This window comes from Penicillium robsamsonii, assembly GCF_028829455.1.
Source record: "Penicillium robsamsonii strain IBT 29466 chromosome Unknown utg000008l_segment0_segment0, whole genome shotgun sequence".
Lineage (NCBI taxonomy): Eukaryota > Fungi > Ascomycota > Eurotiomycetes > Eurotiales > Aspergillaceae > Penicillium > Penicillium robsamsonii.
The window spans coordinates 748,699-768,377 of NW_026643226.1; the positions used below are offsets into that span (position 1 = coordinate 748,699).

Here is a 19,679-nt window from a genome sequence, read left to right on the forward strand (position 1 = left end):
TCTTTCTTCCACCAAGTATATACCCTCAAGAGATGGATGTAGAATCCCCCAACACCCAATTTAACCTCAATAACCTGAAATCCCAGCTTCAAAGCCAGGATTTCAAGAAACCCCTCCCCCCCCAAATACGCCATTGGGGGCAAATCTACCTCGATAATAGGCGGGAAAAAGTTCCCCATGATATCTGCGCAACGTCATTCGCGGCAAAGCCCATTTGCCCTACGAAATCCTGTTCGAGAAGTAATTATAGATGCTGCATTCTAAACTGCATCTTGCACGATGAATTGATCTTGTACAGTTTCAACTTTGCTTTTTGTATATTCCAAGTACATATTCGACTGTATATCTCTCTTTTTACATACGCTTTTCACATATTTGACCGGTTTTTGTCTATAAATTTGCTATTTAACTACATTTTACATTTGAAAGAAAACGCAAAAGCGAAAGAAGAAAATAATACCGGAATTCACCTGCTCGTGTCGGAATATGAGTGCCCATCAACGTCGTCTTGTACCAGGTCCCTCACCTTCAGAGGATTACCATGACGAAAATTATCATGAACATGACACTGAAAATGGTAGTCCACCCCCCGAGGAAGGGAAAGGGCCTGGTACGTGGAAGAAGAGAGTTTCGACTGCTTGTTTGGCTTGTAAGAAGTCGAAGAGGAAGGTGAGATTATTATACTACATCTATATTTACATCTACATCTATGTCATAACACAATCTAACAAAAACAGTGCACCGGCACATCCCCATGTGTAAACTGCCAAGCCTTCAAAAGAGTCTGCATCTTCGACGAATCTCTCGACCAACGCCGACGCGTAGCCGCAAAACGAACAGCGGACGAACTCTCCTACCACCGCGACCTCCTCTCAGATCTCTTCAAGCTGGTCCGCGAAGCAAACGAACAAGACGCCTTGCACCTGCTAACAATAATCCGGCACAATGCCCCCGCAGACGAAATCCGCGCTTATATCAACCAAACACTCGCTTCAATCACCTCGTCCACCTCTGCGACATCCACAGCTGTCAAACAGCAAACTGTTGCAAAGCTCGAAGATATGCGTCAGCTCCTCAATGTCGAGGGGACCGGTCCTACGTTCAGAAGAAAGGTTATGGATATCCATTACCTGTGTGACTCGGCGCCATGTGAAGTGCCTGCGGCGCCGTGGACGAGGGTTACGGCTGATGCGGATTTGGTGTCGCATCTTGTGTCGTTGTATTTTGCGTGGGATTGGCCGTTTAGTGCGGTTTTGGATAAGGAGGTTTTTGTTAGACATATGGCCAAGGGTGTATTGGGGTCTGAGTTTTGTAGCCCGTTTTTAGTTAATGCGATGCTCAGTAATGCTTGTGTGAGTGTTTCCTTTTTTTTTTTTTTTTTTTCCCCCGTTCTTTTGGTTGGTCTGCTGATTGTTTGTTTAGTACTTCTCAGAGTTCTCCGAGGCTTATGTTGTTCCTGGTGATATCTCTTCGAAAGGGAGTGATTTCCTTGCTGAGGCAGAGAGGTTGAGAGCCGAGGAGAGTTCGCAGCCTAGTTTGGCGGGTTTGCAGGGGACTTTATTGATGCATGAGAGGTTAGTATAAAAGAATATGTCCTGATCCGGTCCTGGTCTGACATAGACAGATACGCAATGTCCCGCGAAGACGATCTGGGCTATATCATGCTGCACGAGGCTATCCGAATGGGCGAGGCTTTGGGTCTCGTCGGCAGCACGGGACCCAGAATGGCTTCGGGTGAGTTATCCCATGACATGGATATCTCATGCAAGCGCACAGCCTGGGGTCTGTTCAACGTCGACACGTAAGTGAACACTGCTAGCACCCCATCCATCAACCTTTTATTCATTCACATCCGTAGAATGGTCCACACCTCCTTCCTCCGCCCAAGTCTCATCGACCACGTCAACATGGCCCGTCTCAATATCAACCAGCCCGAAGACAAAGCCCTCTGGCAGCCATACCCAACCCACCGTGATTTGCGCCCGTCATTCTTCAGTCAGTACTTCGACGAAGCATGCAACCTGTCGACAATTGCGCGCGATATCTCGCGCAGTATGTTCGCGGATCACAGGAGCAATCCCACCCTCGGCCCTATCCACCGCCAGAGTCGCGAGGATCTATACGATCGGATCCGGCGCTGGCACGATGTTCTCCCGGAGGACTTTGATGTGCGGTACAGACCAGCTCCACATATCATCTTACTGAAGTGAGTAGTACGCTCAGAATGATCCGACTTGACGAATACTCATCCCACGCAGAATGCGCTACCACGCCCTCATCATAAACCTCTTCAGTTGCATCTCCGAAGACGAAGTCCCGCCCATACAGTTCGAGCCCAAAACACCCGAAAGCCCGCCGCGCCACACCCCCGAGAGAAAATACAACGCGCGGGAAGTGACGCAGAGCGCTGCGCGTGGTATCGCATCCCTAACGCGTCTGCACAGACGCGAGTTCGGGGTTAATCGCGTGCACCAGTTCGCGATGTACGCGATTAACCTGGCGCTGTTTACGATGCTCGAACAGGAGTCGTTTGATGTGCTGGATGAGGATTTCCTCACTCTTGCGAGTGCCTTCTCTATCGTTGCAAGTCGGTCTGCGCTGGGGCGGAATCTGTTTCATATTTTCCGGCAGTCGGTTCGGGCCAAAGCACAGGGGTATCGGATTCGGGAGGCGAGTTCTGTGCCTGATGAGTTGAAGGAGCTGTTTGATGAGGAGTCGAAGGCGAGGGGGTGTAATCGGTTTGATGAGTACGCTGATGGGCTTGAGAAGTTGAACCAAAAGGAGAAGTATCATGGGATTGGGGAGGGAGATGGGGGGTTGCAGGATTATCCAGGTCTTGGGCTATCGGATATGTTGGATCGATATGAGAGTCTTAGTCTTGGCAAGGATGTTTCGGTTGAGAGGCATAGACCTGTTTGGTGTTGAAGAGACTGGGAAATGGAGACAATACACTGTCATCATCGTCATATCTCGAACATGGTTTGATTAGGTACATCTTTAAGTGGCGACACGATTATATGGATCTCTCTCCAAATAGAGATGAGTCCAAGGTCTTGAAGGAACAGGTCCGTGGAATTAAGATAGGTACAAGTCATTACCAGTTGGTCCAGGGGTGATAGGCGAGATCGAGTGGATGAGATGTTTTCTGACGTCAAATCGGCAGTTCATCAAGACTCCACCGTGGCAATGGGAATATCATATCCACGTTGGTCCACGCATTTCTCAAAATAGTCGAAACAGTCGAAGATCAAACTACCCAATCCCTGTTTTATTCCTTTCAACGTTTTGCCATGACTCCGCTTTTTCGCCTAACATCACTCCTTTAACTTCGATATATATATACCTGAAGTGAAATTAATAAAACATGGATAATGATCCTACTTTCGAGGAATACAGTTGGTTACCTTCGGTAAATACTGTACCTCAGCATCCATATCCCACGCCTATCCCATTCTCCCCAACCCAACCCCCCCAAGGCTTCCAGTATATGCCTGCACCGTCAGCCTATGGATCAGGGACTACCGCGCCGAAGGTAGCTATCCCTCGTCTAGCTGGATCTGACACGTTACATGGGCGTCGACGGTCAGCGCGGGCCTGTGAGCCCTGTCGCCAGCGAAAGATCAAATGCGATGGTATCCGGCCGTCGTGCGGACAGTGTGTTTATCACAATCACACCTGCTCCTACGAGGACGTCAAACGAGTGCGTGACCAGAAACGACTAGGCTCCTTAGTCAAGCGAGTGGATACATACGAAGCCCTTCTTCGAGACTTAGAAGCCGAGGCGGACCCCCTCACAGCCCGGAAGATCAAAAAAGCATTGAAGGTACGTCCGTCAACATCCAATCCAGTTCCCCTGCTTCACCTGAGACTTGGACCGTTTGGTTTGAGTCCCGATTTCTGACTCTGACCGTTTGTCATTTGGCAAATAAAGCCCAAAATTGGGAAATCCTCTAGAAATAATGTCGACGACTCCGATGATTCTTCGACTTCCATGGGTTCACTCGATGCTATCGACCAGGTTGACGAAGATCTGGATCGGAACGAGGATACCCGTGCTGTGGGATTCTTTGGCAAGAATTCAGAGGTCAATTGGATTCGCAAGCTAGAGAGCGGCGTAGGTATCAAGAGTCCGCAGAAACATCTATCGAATCCTTTCCATGTGGAGAGCCACCATGATCCAGTGTCTATTCAGCAGCGGCAGAAGTCATTGGAAAGGCAGATTCCCACGTCTATGATGGATTATCATCTTGACAGCTTGGATATCCCATTGATTGAGCCATGCGACCCATTAGCTCTGCCTACGCGGGAATTAGCAGACCGATACCTCGACGCCTATCTGATCAACGTTCATCCGACATTCAGCGCAGTTCGGAGGATGACTTTTATTTCCCAGTATCAGCAATTCTTCAACAACGGATCGACGCCACCCCGGAAATGGCTGGCCATTCTGAACATGATCTTTGCCATTGGTTGTCGATACTGTCGACTTATAGAGGACCCCCAAAGCGCCGGCGAGGAAGACTTGATATACCTGACTCGGGCGCGCCATCTCAGCCTGCATAGCAATGTGCTATTCGAGCACACCGATCTCCAACAGATCCAACTCGAACTCCTTGTCGCAGTTTACTTGCTTTGTCTGGGCCAGGTCAACCGGTAGGTCCCATTGCTCTATCCCCCACACTATCACTATGCTAACTCCCCCATTCCCTCTAGAGCATCCAAATTCTCCAACATGGCTCTCCGGTCAGCTCTATCCCTCGGCATCAATCTTCGCCTAACAGACGACCGCACCAAACATGCCGCCAAAGAAACCCGCGGCCGCCTCTGGTGGTCCATCTACTCCCTCGAACACCTCCTAGCTTCAATGACCGGCCGCGCCTCCTGCGTCGGCGAAGGCCTTTGCTCTATCCCCACACCTCTTCCCTACGAAGAGGAAGCCTTCGACCAACCCGACGCCAAACGCCTCCTCCAAGACCCCGCCCTCCGCGAAGCCCGACTCCGCGCCACCCTCTTCGAATCCCCCAGCCAATACCACTCTCCCTCATGGGTGACCACCTGCCCACCCTGTCCATCTCTCTTCTTCAACTTCCTCGTCGACCTAAATCTCATAACCCAAGCCCTCATGAACAAAGTCTACAGCATCGAAGGCCTCCGGAAAGGCCCCAGTCAAGTAGAACACCAAGTCCAAAAATTCGCCCTCCAAATGGACCGCTGGCTCTCAAAACTTCCCTCCTTCTATCAATTCACCGTTCCAGATGCAAGCCCCTGGCATCTAAGTCACCACCAACTAGACAACCATTCCGCACCTTTCATCCGCGAACGGGTCTGTCTAGCAATGCACTACTACTCCTCCCGCATCATCCTCTGCAGACCATGTCTAAGTCACATCCACCAAACCCCCCGCCACGCCTCCCAAACCGGTGAAAATACCGCGCGCGGGAAACTTCGCACCGAAATGGCAACACACTGTCTACAAGCTTCTTGCACACTCATCTCCATCCTGCCAGAGGATCCGAATATAGCATGGCTGGCCCGCACCGCGCCCTGGTGGAGCATCCTTCATTTCGTCATGCAGGCGACGACTGCTCTATTACTGGGTTTATCCCACTGTTCTGGTGCGCACGCATCCAGCAGCCCTGATCGCCCGAATCCACTCCCCAGCCCGACTACACCGTCGCAGGCGGGGACTTACCCCCTACTACTAGAGACGGATCTGAGTACGGCTATTGGGGCTGCGAGGAAGGCGCTTGCGTGGCTTCATACTACTGCTTTTGTAGACCCGGCGGCGCGTAGGGCGTTTCTGCTTTGTGATGGAATTGTCAGGAAGATTGCGCCTGGATTAGGAATTGATTTGAGTGAATGGCCCGATGGAAGTTCTTTTGAGGGGATGGATAAGAGGGAGAGGGGGTCTAGTGGGAATTGGAATTGGAATTGGAATGGGGATAGTAGTGGAAGCAATGCACATGATAGTGGGAGTGGGATGGAGGCGTTTGAGGAGTTGGTTGATTTTGAAGGTGGTGTTTTCTAGAGAACTTGTTGAGTTCCCAATTTGATATATGATACCTATCTATCTACCTATATGTATGAATTACATCCATCAGAGGCTTCAAGAATCAGTTTATTACGAGGTTGTAGTGGCCTTTCGCTAAACCATGGAGTGTTATATACATCTCAAAGCACCCCCTGGCTAGGTTCTGCGGTATTACCTTGATTAGTATTTGGAGTGTAGCTGGCAATTGGTTATTGCTGAATCACTGTATACCATTTATTAATATGTGACCTACACACGATATCACTTAAAGGAGTTCTCTTTCTTGATGCTCTTGCATTTTTTGCTTCTTCCTCCCGCAAGACACACATGAAAATCTCCAGGTATCGGAAGTACCTAGCAGCAATCTTGGGTGACTTATTAGTATCGTCGTAGTCCCATGTTCTGTTAACAGGCCGATCTTGGAGAAGCCACGGAGCCGAGCCGAAAAGCTGCTCCAGGTGTTGCCCGACGACGTTTTGGAAATACTCAATGATTATTGCAAAGCCCTGTGCTCGGTCTTTTAAATATATATTTAGGCAACACAGACGATAAGAGCGCTGCGGACAATTGTCGTAGTCTATGTAAACAAAAAAAAAATAGTTTCCCTGGGAATCGAACCCAGAACCTTTCCGGAACACTCGCTACAAAGAGCAATTGTTAACGGAAAATCATAACCGCTAGACCAGGAAACTTTGAGATATTTTTCGAGGGATAAAAAGGAAAAATGAAGAGAATAAGGTGAACCGAAAGTGCCCACCCCCCCCCCATTTTGTAGTATACAATGCACTTTGAATGTTAGAGGTCTTGCTGGAGTAGAGCCTTGGTCTTCAGGGTTAGGCAGACTACCGATATAGTCAAAATCGAGCTTGAAAAGCTGGAGCTGAAAATTGGCCACCTGCCTATAGATAACATTAATGTCATCATCGCTGATGTCCTCCCTCGTCACTCTAGTAGCACGCTCGGCATTCGGGTCCCGTAGAATCTCGCCAAGGCTTACACCGTCAACGAAGTCCATTATGATGAGCAGGCCTAGGCCACGTGAATTGCTAGCAGCGGGACTTCAAGCTTGAACTCTCGGCACAGGAATGGTAGTCCTATTGCGGATGAGGTTCAGGGCGGTCACTTCCATGGCGATTTTCGGTGTAATCATCCGAAGTCATTCCCACACGAGGGAAACGAACCATCCAGGCAGTGTTGTCACTAGAGGCCATCTTCGCCGGCGTTGAATGGGCCATGGTGAAAAGTGCTGTCATGTTGACAGGGTAGCTTGTCCGGATGGAAAGTTGACACCCATTGACAGGGACGGCCCGCTGTGTGGGTCTCGGTCACTCAATGCTAGCCCTGCACCTCGTGGAAGACATCGATGAGCGCGTTAGTATCCATAACGCCAAGCAAGGCTTCGAGGGGTGAGGAGGAGGGCGAGTCCCGCAGGAATACGACTTTGCTGAGTGATTCACCTCTTACAAGCACACGAGATGAACGAGGGAACTGCGACCGTCTTTAGGGTAGGTCGCACACTGTCTTTAAGGTTTGAATGAAGCAGTGCGTTGGAATGTACCGTGAGGTGTCGAACTACTGTACTGACCGCTCGATGGGGGTTGTGGTCCAAGCTCAATAATGCGGGTCAACCCTGGCCCCGGAGCCCTCCTGGGGAATTGTACACCTAGAATATGAGGACCTGTGGGATAGACGCCGAAAATGACCGCTCTTGAGGCCTAAAAGGGCTGCTTTCTCGTACCCTTTAGTCGTCTAGCCACCCCTTGACCGCTCACTGCCCTATAACACCACTATTCTGCACCCGCCTAGCACTTTTGGTCATCCTCTGGTCCTGATATTAACGCTCGACTTACACAGTTGTTCCCCTCGTTTTACTGACTAAAACGACGCCGAAAATGGCTCCCCTTCAGCGAAATATAGTCTTTCACATGACCCAGTAAAACCCAGACCCAACCAAAACTGGGCCAAACTGGGTTGGGTTGGGTCTGGTTATGAGCTTTCGACCCAAAATGGGTCGTGCAGAAGCCTAGAGATGAATAGAGGTTTGATTTTTCGATGGGAATGCGAACAGCTCAAACACGAATAGCTAGTCTCGAGGATCCGACAAGGTGTTCTGCTTCAATTGGACCTGGTCCTGCCCTATGCCAGTCGCGAGGCGAATTTTGGTGCGACCGAAGCCTCTTGCTTGAGCTTTGGGAACCATTTTACGAGTATGCAGCTAGCTGGATAGATAGTTTGTTCGGTGACCGCGTGGTTTAGGGGAATTTTCACTAAGTTTCTCATCCCATCAAATTAGCACTTGCCCCTGCAGATAAATATTTCGCTACGTCTCTGTACAGCAAACTTAGTATTCTAGTTGAATGCACTCTTTTTGTTTCAAAGAACCGGCTGGTAATGCTTTTCACTATCTTGAAACGCCGATAGGATTGAACGTGCTAATGTTCCATTTTGACGAGGTTTAGGAGATACTGATAGTCTCTCCAGCTTGCAATGCCTGTCACCCAGAAGCGTAACCACTAGGATGATACAGAATCCTATTCGTCTGTGTCGATGATCCTATTTCTTCCCTATAGCAGTGACTGAGCACCATGCTACGAAGATATCTGGGCCTCTCTCTGCCAGTGCGCCTTTTCGTCCCTTGACTCTGCGGACCACCCTTCAAATCTGCAAAGTGCCAGTATACCCTCGACGCTGTATATCCCTCTCCCGCCGCCCCACCTGAGGTTGTATCCAGGTTGCCTGGCTAAACGCCCAGTTGTGGTCATCGTTGGTCTCTCCGGTCCCTCTCCACCCAGTCGGTAATAACTCGAAATCACAGCTTGGTCATGTGGACCAATAGCGAAAATGCCGCACACGCCCTAGACCTTGGTCGATGCTGTAACTTGTCGTTAATGCGAGACTGAAACTGCGGGGATTTTTATCAGTGAACTGTAACTTGTTATACACTGTGAAACTGGTATAGTCTAGCGTCCTTAACTGCAATGGGTTAGATTGCAGGATCTGGTTGAGATTGTCTACTCTTGGTAGAAGCAGGATTCTATCTTCTGGGCCTCCGTCGTCTATAAAAGAGACTAAGAGAAAACGTCCACTGTATGTCTCAACCATGTGGAAAGAGGTTAAACAAAACTAGTTGGGCACAATTGACAATATGAGATTAGAACCGAGTATGTACTAAATTGAAAACATTAGATATGTAAGAAAAAGAATGGTAAAACCACAGGCTAAGTAAACAATAGACGGGAACAGGAAATGCCTGAGATGCCAATGAGACAAAAGCACGCAACGCCATAATAGGCCCACGAAAACACTTGATACGAGACTTCATGGACGTAAAACGATCGAGAGAACACACGTGACAGAGCCCAGGAATTATATAAACACCGATGTTTTTTTTGCAATGAAAATCAAGTCAAAATATACTGGTCAGAAGTGAAACTTCGCTTGGTTGCATTGATTGAGATGAAACCGATATCCCGAACCACATTCAGCACTAGGTTGGCTGCGGCTGCATTTGGATCTGGAAGGTATGCTGATGCTCATGTTGCGGTGCAGGCGGGGGAGGGGCCTGGCTCCGTTGGGGAATTGGGGGTCTGCGTGGTTGTCCTGGCATCCCGTGGACAGGGGACTCAGACGACATCGGGTGCTGCATCTGTTGTTGCATCGGTGATTGAAGATATGGCTGATGAGGGAGGGGGCGCGGGGGGTGGACAGGAGAATGGTGGTGCATTTGCATGTGTGGCATAGAGAGCGCCTGACCGGGCTGCTGGGGCATGGATTGGCTATGCGGCAGATGAGAACCAGGCTGGGAGGACATGTGTTGGTTCTGTTGCTGGTGCATGTGCTGGACTTGCGGCTGCCCAATATGTTGATTTGCCTGGGCCTGTGAAGACTGATTCTGTTGGAACATGTGGAGGTTCTGCTGTTGAGGTAGAGACTGCCCTTGAAGCATCTGCGGTGGTGTCGGGCAGGGCCGTTTGCGCGCTTCTTCGTCGACTGAAGCGGTTGCACGTTTGAGTGCGCTGGTTGTATCTGTGCCCTCACCCAATTGAGGGTTGATATCTGCTTGCGTCTGATCTCCACTGGCGGCGGCAGCGGCGGCAGCCGCTGCCGCAGCGGCCACATCAGCCTTGCGAGGTCTTCCACGTGGCCGGCCCGTTCCAGGTGCCTTTGGTTTGGCCGAAGCTGGCTTCCTTGGTTTAGGCGGCGGCAAGGGTTGGCCCGTTGCAGCTGCCCACGCAATCTGATCAGCTTTGCGAGGACGTCCGCGTTTTCGCTTCAAAGGAGTCCCGTCCGGTCCCAGGATAGGCGTCCCCTTAGTTGTGGTGTTTGGCCCGGCGGAGCCTGGAGCAGTCGGCGTCATATTCGCAGTGAATGATGCCTGCCCTGGTTGAGGTACTCCTGGGATAGACTCGCCGTTTTGGGCAGCCTGTGCGGCCTGCGCAGCAAGCCTGGCCGCCACTTCCTCCTTCCTAGGTCGTCCCCGACGACGTTTTGGAGGTGGAGTGGCAATTTGGTCACCTCCAACGGTGGTCACGGCGGGCATCTGCCCTTGTCCGTTGGCCTGTGTGGGGAGGGCACTCGGAACGACCATGGGGGCATTTAGTTGAGGTTGAGCATGAGGTTGGGTTTGGACGGGCTGAGCTTGAGCCGGTGCAGCCTTCTTAGGTTTGGCTTTCTTCTTCGGTATAGGGCTCGACTCGTCAGACTTCATGACCGGGCTTTCCGTGACTGCAGGGACAGCGGATGCAGGTGCCTGTGATGAAGGCACGGCAGTCGAGTGCGGTCCTGGTTGATAATGCTGGAATTGAGCTTGGTGCGGAGATGGCTGGAACTGCGTCTGCTGCGCCTGAGAGAATTGCGTCTGGTGTGGGGCGTACTGATGTTGCGATTGAGCTTGATGCTGTTGATATTGCGATGGATGGAACGGGGGTTGGGTATGCTGGGAAAAGGGCGACTGTTGTTGGTATGGGTTGTGTGCCTGAGACTGGTGCTGCAATTTTTGCAACCTCTGTTGCTCCAATTGCTGCTTCTGCTGGTGCTCAAGCCGTTGGTGCTCCGCCCGTTGTTGATGCTGTTTTTGTTGCTCGAGTCTTTGCTGTTCTAGGCGTTGCTGCTGCTGCTGCTGCTCCAATATCTTTTGCTCATCTACCTTTTGCTGTTCCAATTCCTTCTGTTGCTCAAGCCGCTGCTGCTGTTCCAAGCGTTGCTGTTCCAGACGCTGATGCTGGATTTGCTTTTGCTGCTCCATTCTTTGCTGCTGCTCAAGTCGTTGCTGCTGGAACTGTTGCTGTTGAATTTGCTGTTGCAGCTGCTGATGTGTCTGCTGGGGCGATTGCGGTTGTGACTGGGACTGAGGCTGGGCCTGTCGTTGTTGATTCAAGCCAAACATGGATGGGCTAGCCATAGACGGACTGCCAGACGTGTGGTTATCTCTCTGCTGCATGCCTGCGTGAGGTAGTCTGTTCATGCCCTGCTGGGGCGAAGGAACGTTCATGGGATGTCCATGAGTGAGGCCAGTTGTTGGACTCATTCCCGGCTGGGGCCGAAGATGGGCCATGGGATTAAACCCACGCTGGAGGTTCTGCAGCGCCATAGGATCGGGGTTGCGAGACATCAAATCCGGGGAGCTCTGGGCGGCAAACTGCCCCGGAAATTGGCCAAAACTGCTGGTGGTGGGATACCCACCCAAGGACCCCGATGTCGGGGTCATCTTGCGCATATCTGGAGATTGCGACGAACCGAAGTTCTGCTGAGGTTGCCCCCGAAAAATTGGCTTATTGCCCGGGAATGGACTGCCATGTTGTGGCAACTGCGGCCCCGCACCTAGCAAGGGCGACTGGGCATGCTGACGTTGAGGCTGTGGACCTAACGGATGTTGGGGTTGGACACCTTGATGTTGCGGTTGCTGAGGTTGCTGTGGCTGTTGAGGGTGGAATGGGTGACCACCGTAGTTCATCATTTTGACTCAATTTTAGATATGCGCTGGCATTCGGCCGTAAGCGGCAGATAATGGAATGGTTAGACCACGAAGCATGCAAGGGCAAGAGCAGACAAAATGATCGCGAACTAGCTTGAAAGGGGAAAGGTGGAATACAGGGCAATTTGAAACCAAGACTGTCACCGATGCGCCAGCGCCGATAATTCTACACGGAGAATCGCCACCAGAGTCGCGCCGAAGCCGCGTGTTTGTTGTTCCCTAGCGGCCTGAGGCCACAAGGCAACAAGGCAATAAACCGTGCGCGGGGTTCCCGATCGGGATTAGCGGCTACGGAGACCGAGGTGAGTCGGTCAGCGCAGTTCGAGAAAATGAGTCGACGGTCGCTCAAAGGGATTCAGGGGGGACCAGCTAGTGGGGATCCAGAGAGGCAGCGAGGGTGATCCAAATCTATTTGCTAGAGGCCTCAGCAGATAACAGGGCCTAGCAGAAGTAGATTGGAGATGAAGTGGATGACGCTGGGCTGGAATCCTCGATGGCGAGGGAAAAAAACATTAAAAAATAAAATAAAAAATAAAAAATAAAATGCGAAAAAACGGAATTTTCAGATTCTCCTCTCCACATCACGTGATACATGGATACCTACCATACTAGGCAACCTTCATCGCATACACATGGGTAGTCTACGTGTGATGTATATTCATTCTATCTGATGTGATCAAGTTCTAAACTTCTGTTTATTTCTGCCGTCAATCCCCCCCTTACACACCTAGTCATCTGGTTATCTTCCGTAATCCTTGCAAAGTATAGAATCACACCACTCACAAGTACTACACAAAGTACGTGCTACCTGAAAACTATGGAGACATCATGCTGCTTTGCCATCCTGGTCCTCCGCTACCCGAGGATCTGCCAAACAGGGCGAAAAAAAAAATCTTGCTGGAACCCCTTTGAAAGTGCCAATACTAGAGATGATCCACAATACCACAAATACGGAGCGGATCTGCATAGAAATTAGCTGGGCACTGTTTATACTGTAGATCGTGGATTTTCTCGTTCTGATCTTTCCGAGAATGTATAAGAATTGTATGCAAGGCCATTGCTATATTTGGTATTCTGTTGGCAGTTCTAGTTAATATTTGTTTTGTGCCTCAGGCAGCCAGACCCCTCGGGGAGGAACATGGCCGAGGTTCAACGCGAAGGCTGTGACTCGGCTTATAAACTGGTGTATGAACACTTGAATTCGGAATAGAAGAAATAACCAAAACACAGTACCCTGTGAAATCCAGGTTGAAAATAACATGTTCAAGGTGTGTTATTTCAAAGCATTACAACACTGTCTGATCTGTCGCAAGAAAGTCTTCCCAGACTTTCTTGATGTCGTTTTGATAAATGAAATCCTTGTCTCCATAGAGGAAAGTGTCGATTTTGGCTTGCAGAATGACATTAAAATCCTTCTCTTCTGCTAAGAGTTGTTGCGTTTTGTCACGTATTTCGTCTAGATGCTGATACCTGCGAGAGGGAAAAGCATGGTCAGACCCAAGCCATTGCACATAATATCAAGTGCATACTTACATTTTGGTATAGTACGGAGACCGAATCCGCTCAAAGATCCCCAGAGCGTCCTGTACAGGACGAGGAGCAAACCGTGTAAGCTCAAGCGCTCGCGCGAGGATCCAACCATCCTCCATGGCAAACGTCGCCCCAGAGCCAAACGCTCCTGGAAGGTCGTTAGCGCTGGAGATGATAGCAAGTCATCAATGACAGCACTTGGACTTACCAGAAAGAGGGTGACTGGCATCTCCGATAAGGGCGACTTTATCCCAGTCGGTGATTTTGTTCAGACGCGGCCCAGCGAATGTCGCAAACTCCCTCCATTCTCCTTCAGTCACCGCGCTGACTGCGTCTCTTATCCTCTGATCAAATGTCTGTCTTACATGTTAGTAATTAGTCGTCGATATAGCAAAGGTATAACGTACCTCAACACGCGATCCCACTTTCTCGTTGGTTGCAGGAATACCCCAAAAGACCGTCTTCCCAGACACTTCAGGCTCACTATAGGATCGGACGGTAATCTCAAAAAGGGGATCTTTGGTCTCTTCCTCATCATCTACATCGGAGAGATATACATGTCCAGCTTCACCCCACCACCATGACGATGTAGTCGTGATATCCGGGATATGTGCCAGATGGGATTTCGGAACCAGAACACGGAATGCAGAGTTGCCTGTGAAGTGAAGCTGATGATCAGGCAATAGGGCCCTACGGACAACCTACCTCACGAAGCTGTGTCAGTCACAAATGCAAATTCCAGCACCAGGGATTCGACAAACAGAGTGTATCCCGTCCGCCCCAACAACAATGTCCGCGATCACCTCCGTGTGATCCTGGAAACCCAAGACAACTCCCTGGCCCGGAAGATTTTCCAAAGATACGACCTTTTTGCCAAATTGGATCACGCCTTCGGGTACTCTTGATAAGAGAGCTGACTGCAGTCGGGTTCTGCGAGCACGGATTGATCCGCGGTCACCTGCGGACGAGTTTTCTGGACGAGGACTGATGCTCAAAACCTTTCCAGTGTAGGCGTTTCTTTCAATTTGAGGTCAGCATATGCATCAAATGTTACTGCAGCTATGAAAACACCGCGTACCTTTGGTGTGTGTTGGATTTAGAACCTCCCTTGACTCCATCACTAGCACCAAGTAAATCTAGAACTCTCCATGCATTTGTGGTCAAGCTGATGCCTGCGCCAGCTTCCCGGGGCTCTGTGTTTTTCTCATACAGAGTCACCTTCAGGAAGGGTAATTCCGAGAGAGCAATCGCAGTTCCCAATCCTCCGGGTCCACCACCAACGATGGCCACGGAAGTCAACGCTTGTCCGACCATATTTGCGAAACAATTCCGGGTTTGGATGGGTTAAGTCTCCAAATGTGTCTTGCTTATATATCTGAATTATTGCACCTCGTGGCCGGGAGTGGCCGGTAGATAAATACATCGCACGCCATATTAAGCTTCGAATGTGCCATGTGCCACTAGTGTCTTGCTATCCACCAATCCCACAACGAGCTAATGACTCAGTCAGTTCAGACAATCGGACCCCGCGCGTGGATTATCATACAATGGTTCGGTTCAGCACGTGCTGGCTTGCTGGTGGTCAATCGGATTGTCTGCTACCAGATAAGAAAAGCAATGGCTCCGTCGGGGTTTGCTAGGAAATCACAGAGAAAAGAGGATGAGTCCTTGCAAATTGCGTAGTCAAAGAGAGCTTGCTGGCCTAACATCGTCGGTGTGGTCTTGTTGCCTTCCCTATATAGGATCAGTAGAGGTTGGTTGATGGCTTCTGTGGAAGGACACAGTAACATGGGAAGCAACGGAGGATTTGGCGGTTAATCTGGAATATCAGAAACTTCCATGGAGATGTTCATGGGTACAGATCTTCATACACCGGTAGGGAGTGAATACCGCTTTGAATGATGGGGCGGTTTGTACCTTATGCGACACTTCCTTATCTGAAATCGATGTTCCACGCTGGGTTTCGCGATGAAAAGACTACCATAACGACATCTCAAGGCCACATGAACGACTACCTAGGTATTCTTGTATAAATTATTACAATTAGCATGACCACGAACAAGACCATGTGTGGATCAAAGAGAGTCACTATTTATCTTCCTTTTGTTGAAGTAAAAAGAAAGAAGCATAAAAGAGCCCCTGGAGAGATTCGGACATGTGACTGCGTATCTCAGCCATTCCTGACATAGATATACTATAACTGCTTGTACAGTTGCAGGACAAGTCACATTGCATGATGTGACCCGCAGGTCTTGTTGATAGCTTATGGATATAATTCCTGTGTAAAGCCAGAAGGTAAAGGCCAGCGTAGTTTTGAAGTAGGGAAGAAGACGCAAAGTCACCCCCAGGCGACAAACCGCAAGACAGAAGTCTTTGGGATCCTTCTTCTAAACCTTGAAAATATCCGTGGATGCTCCGAGGATTTGATATATAGTTCCTCGTAGTGCTTCCTTTCAGGACTAGGGGAGGATGGGATATAAAAGTGCGTTATGTGGAACATGATCTATCGAAAAAAGAACAATCCCATATTGACGTAACTATCACTCACCAGTCTTTAAATCCTTACCCTAATCCAATTCCTACCATGCCCGAGTCCAAGGCAACCTTGCTGGTTCTGATGAGTGTAGCAAAGTCGCATTCGGCAAATGGGACTCCTTCCCTGGGGAGGCCTTCCCTGAATAGGAGGGCACCAAGGCTATCATTTTCCGCTCAGCGGATGGTAAGCGCGTCGCTGGCGCTTTTCGCGAGTCTACAACTGCCACTATGACATGTCATTGTCACGAATTTAGTTATGTGACAGCACGGTCTTGGTGGAATAGACAATGGATTCGTGGCAAATTGAATTTGAGATGATGGTGGAGGGATATGTTGTGTATGCCATACTTGCTTATAATCCTTTGCTGCGTTTCATAGTCTCGATACCAAAATGTATTCCGACGTCTCGAAACTATCTTTCACCAGCATTGACATCTATCAACCAGTCTAGACTTCAAAGGCCTGTCTGCTCCTGCCGAGGCTAAGACTGTTGGTATTTTTGTCGGTCTTAATCGAAGGCAAATGTACTTTTGGTCACACGCTAGGTACGCTTGGCTTTAGCAAGCCTTGTGCAACACGCGAGCGCTAGAAATCTCCCCGGTTGGCTGGCATGTTGCCAAAAGCCTGATGGCGCGGGAATTAGGCCGCATGACAAGGAGTCGGATGTATTTTACTACATCAGAAAACCATAGAGAATTGTTGCCTAGGTTAGAATGGGGCCATAGATGTGTGACAATCTGGCTAAACGAGAAATTCGAGCTAACAGCTCCTGCAGAATTAGATTTACCACCGCGCTAACTTGTCCTTTCCTGTCGAACCAGTGGCGTCGAACGGCAAATAAAATTCTTGATTACTCTGCGCATCCCCCTGAATTGCTAGGGGTAATTTAGGCTAATTTCCCCACGCTGCCCCGGAAAGTCGTCTATAGCCAGTGAATCGGCAGATGTTCAGCTTCATTATGCACATTGAACCCCCGGCCCTTGGCAAAGTGGGATTAGCTCTCTTTTGTCGAGAGGGGTATTCAATATTTTTTGCAAAATCCGTCCGGTTTAAAATGAGTTCTTTTCCGCATCTGCTGCAGTGTCGTCTTCATTCGCATCTTGAGTTACATGTCGGTGACAATGCGCTCTTTCGTTGCAATCACAGCTTTACTGGCTGGTTTCGCCCAGGCCGCACCCCATCACAAAGACCACAAGGATTACAACCTGAATGCCCTTGCTCAAGCTCGGGGTCAACAGTGGTTCGGAACAGCTGCTGATATCCCCGGGACGGGCGAGACGACCGATGCTGCGTACCTGAAGATTCTGAAGAATCAGTTCGGTGAAATTACTCCGGCTAATGCACTCAAGGTACGCTGAATCAAATATCTAAATGGAATCTTCGAGTAAATCGCGACTAACATTTAACTATTCTCGTGGTACCAGTTCATGTACACAGAGCAAGAGCAAAACAAGTTCAATTTCACCGATGGGGACTACTTTATGGACCTAGCCGACCGCTTTGACTCCAAAGTCCGCTGTCACAATTTGGTCTGGATGAGTCAGGTCTCAGATTTCGTGACCTCCAAGACATGGACCGCCAAGGAGCTCACTGCAATTATGAAGAACCACATCTTCAAGACCGTCCAGCACTTCGGCAAGCAATGCACCTCATGGGATGTAGTCAATGAAGCCATCAATGGTGACGGTACCTTCTCCTCCAGCGTCTGGTACGACACCATCGGCGAGGAATACTTCTACCTTGCCTTCCAGTATGCGCAGCAGGCTCTGGCCCAGATCGGCGCGCACAAGGTTCAACTTTACTACAACGACTACGGCATTGAGAACCCCGGTCCGAAGGCCGATACTGTTATGAAGCTTGTTAAGAACCTGCGCAAGCGCGGAATTCGCATTGATGGTATCGGTCTCGAATCGCACTTCATTGTTGGCCAGACACCCTCCCTTGCCGACCAAGTCGCTACTAAGAAGGCGTATATCAAGGCTGATTTGGATGTTGTCGTCACCGAACTTGATATTCGCTTCTCGGAGGAGCCGTACTATACTGCTGAGGTCCAGAAACAACAAGCTGCGGACTACTACGTCACTGTTCAAAGCTGTCTTCAGGCTGGACGTCGCTGTCTTGGTGTTGTTGTTTGGGACTTTTATGATAAATACTCTTGGGTGCCTGAAACCTTCGCTGGGGAGGGAGGTGCGACTCTTTTCAATGATACCCTCGAGGCTAAACCAGCGTATTACGCTGTTGTTGATGCACTTAAAGGCAGGAAGTGCACTGTATGCTAGACTTTTGTACTCAGTCGTGTTTAAGATATTGAACTTGTTCAAACAAATCAATTTGGAAGTTTCTACTGATACTTCAACTACTGATGGCAATTGCTATTTTGGCTATGTTTCAATGGAAGAGTTTACCTCACTGGGCGGATAATTTGGAGAATCTCATAAATAAAAGGGACATTTATTCAAGTCTAGAGTCACTCCTGTTCCTGTGTCTTTGCAATTGCTCCTGGAGCAGCTGGCATGAGTGCACCCGGAGGTGGCTGGTTCTTCCCTTTGAATTCGTCGCACATTTGCTCGAAGGTTACCCACTCCACTCCCTCATGGCTGTTAATATATTCAATGAGTCTGCATATAGTGCGTTAGTCTCTCGAATTGGCCAATAGTATCTGACTACTTGACTTTGCAACATACCTTTCATGCATGAGCAAAACATGAGGCCGACCAGAGACATCGGGATGGATTGTCATGGGGAAGACGAATTCATCATATTCTCGATAAAAATAGTCGAAGTGGTCCTGTATCAAGCGGCCATGTTAGTCGAATGTCCTAGAGTCCCGAACGGAATAAAGTGCTAACCCTCCAAATATCCTCAACATCCCGCGGATTGACCCAGCCATGGCTGTTCGCTGAGTTCTTGATAAACATCATCGGCGGCAAATCGTCAATATACCAACTACCAGGAATCTCCACAAGACCAGTAGTATCACCCTTGACCAATGGCTTCATCCACGTCTCAGCCTTCTGCTTGTAGTCAATCTTCGTCCACGTATCCCCAGTCCGCAGCCAGTACATCTGACAATCCTCATGGGACATGGAATGATCATATTCGATTCCATAAGCGAGCAACAGCTCAACCATCTCAGCACTGGCCTCCCACCACGGCGCGACAATTCCGCGCGGCGGCTTTCCGCAGAAGTCAGTCAACATCTTATATGTCTTGTCGAGGATGTCGCGTTGTTGCTCCGTGGACAAGTCGCAGGGATTCTCATGCGAGTAACCGTGTAGCCCAATCTCGTGCCCTGCATCCCGCACCATTGCGCATTCTTCGGGGAAGGTGTCAAGGGTGTGGCCTGGGATGAACCATGTCGCCTTGATGTTGTATTTTTCGAATAACTTCAGCACCCGGGGTGTGCCAACGTGTCCTGCCCAGAGACCTGGTTGGTGCGAGCTTTGTTAGTTTGATAACATTGATGTTGATGAAACATAGGCTTACCTCGACTGATATCGCTCACGCTGTCCTCGCCTCCGTATGAGCCTAGCCAGCCAGCTACTGCGTCGATATCAACGCCGTAGCCGACAAGAACGCGCTTTTTGCCCATGATAATTGAGATTGGTG

At 49.6% G+C, this 19,679-nt stretch overlaps 8 protein-coding genes across 8 annotated transcripts; 3 read left to right on the forward strand and 5 right to left on the reverse strand.

Annotated features, from left to right (window-relative positions):
- Positions 1-486: 486 nt before the first annotated feature.
- N7447_011061 (uncharacterized protein) lies at positions 487-2,925 on the forward strand (the record flags this gene model as incomplete). The annotated part of the gene is made up of 6 exons (XM_057235323.1): positions 487-669; positions 738-1,352; positions 1,423-1,574; positions 1,625-1,801; positions 1,859-2,206; positions 2,259-2,925. The coding sequence occupies 6 exons, from the start codon at positions 487-489 to the stop codon at positions 2,923-2,925; spliced, it is 2,142 nt and encodes a 713-aa protein (XP_057080641.1).
- Positions 2,926-3,364: 439 nt separating this feature from the next.
- Positions 3,365-6,028, forward strand: N7447_011062 (Zn(II)2Cys6 transcription factor; the record flags this gene model as incomplete). Its single annotated transcript, XM_057235324.1, has 3 exons — positions 3,365-3,823; positions 3,932-4,653; positions 4,714-6,028. The coding sequence occupies 3 exons, from the start codon at positions 3,365-3,367 to the stop codon at positions 6,026-6,028; spliced, it is 2,496 nt and encodes an 831-aa protein (XP_057080642.1).
- Positions 6,029-6,240: 212 nt separating this feature from the next.
- N7447_011063 (uncharacterized protein) lies at positions 6,241-7,046 on the reverse strand (the record flags this gene model as incomplete). The annotated part of the gene is made up of 2 exons (XM_057235325.1): positions 6,241-6,608; positions 6,776-7,046. The coding sequence occupies 2 exons, from the start codon at positions 7,044-7,046 to the stop codon at positions 6,241-6,243; spliced, it is 639 nt and encodes a 212-aa protein (XP_057080643.1).
- Positions 7,047-7,125: 79 nt separating this feature from the next.
- N7447_011064 (uncharacterized protein) lies at positions 7,126-7,414 on the reverse strand (the record flags this gene model as incomplete). Its single annotated transcript, XM_057235326.1, has 2 exons — positions 7,126-7,341; positions 7,379-7,414. The coding sequence occupies 2 exons, from the start codon at positions 7,412-7,414 to the stop codon at positions 7,126-7,128; spliced, it is 252 nt and encodes an 83-aa protein (XP_057080644.1).
- A 2,104-nt stretch (positions 7,415-9,518) lies between these two features.
- N7447_011065 (uncharacterized protein) lies at positions 9,519-11,987 on the reverse strand (the record flags this gene model as incomplete). The annotated part of the gene is made up of 1 exon (XM_057235327.1): positions 9,519-11,987. The coding sequence occupies one exon, from the start codon at positions 11,985-11,987 to the stop codon at positions 9,519-9,521; it is 2,469 nt and encodes an 822-aa protein (XP_057080645.1).
- A 1,304-nt stretch (positions 11,988-13,291) lies between these two features.
- Positions 13,292-14,849, reverse strand: N7447_011066 (Monooxygenase FAD-binding; the record flags this gene model as incomplete). The annotated part of the gene is made up of 6 exons (XM_057235328.1): positions 13,292-13,475; positions 13,539-13,683; positions 13,744-13,891; positions 13,943-14,236; positions 14,297-14,552; positions 14,614-14,849. The coding sequence occupies 6 exons, from the start codon at positions 14,847-14,849 to the stop codon at positions 13,292-13,294; spliced, it is 1,263 nt and encodes a 420-aa protein (XP_057080646.1).
- Positions 14,850-17,191: 2,342 nt separating this feature from the next.
- N7447_011067 (Glycoside hydrolase superfamily) lies at positions 17,192-18,349 on the forward strand (the record flags this gene model as incomplete). The annotated part of the gene is made up of 2 exons (XM_057235329.1): positions 17,192-17,419; positions 17,495-18,349. 2 exons carry the CDS (start codon positions 17,192-17,194, stop codon positions 18,347-18,349), a joined length of 1,083 nt encoding a protein of 360 aa, XP_057080647.1.
- A 188-nt stretch (positions 18,350-18,537) lies between these two features.
- Positions 18,538-19,662, reverse strand: N7447_011068 (polysaccharide deacetylase family protein; the record flags this gene model as incomplete). The annotated part of the gene is made up of 4 exons (XM_057235330.1): positions 18,538-18,688; positions 18,755-18,858; positions 18,920-19,497; positions 19,557-19,662. The coding sequence occupies 4 exons, from the start codon at positions 19,660-19,662 to the stop codon at positions 18,538-18,540; spliced, it is 939 nt and encodes a 312-aa protein (XP_057080648.1).
- Positions 19,663-19,679: the final 17 nt, after the last annotated feature.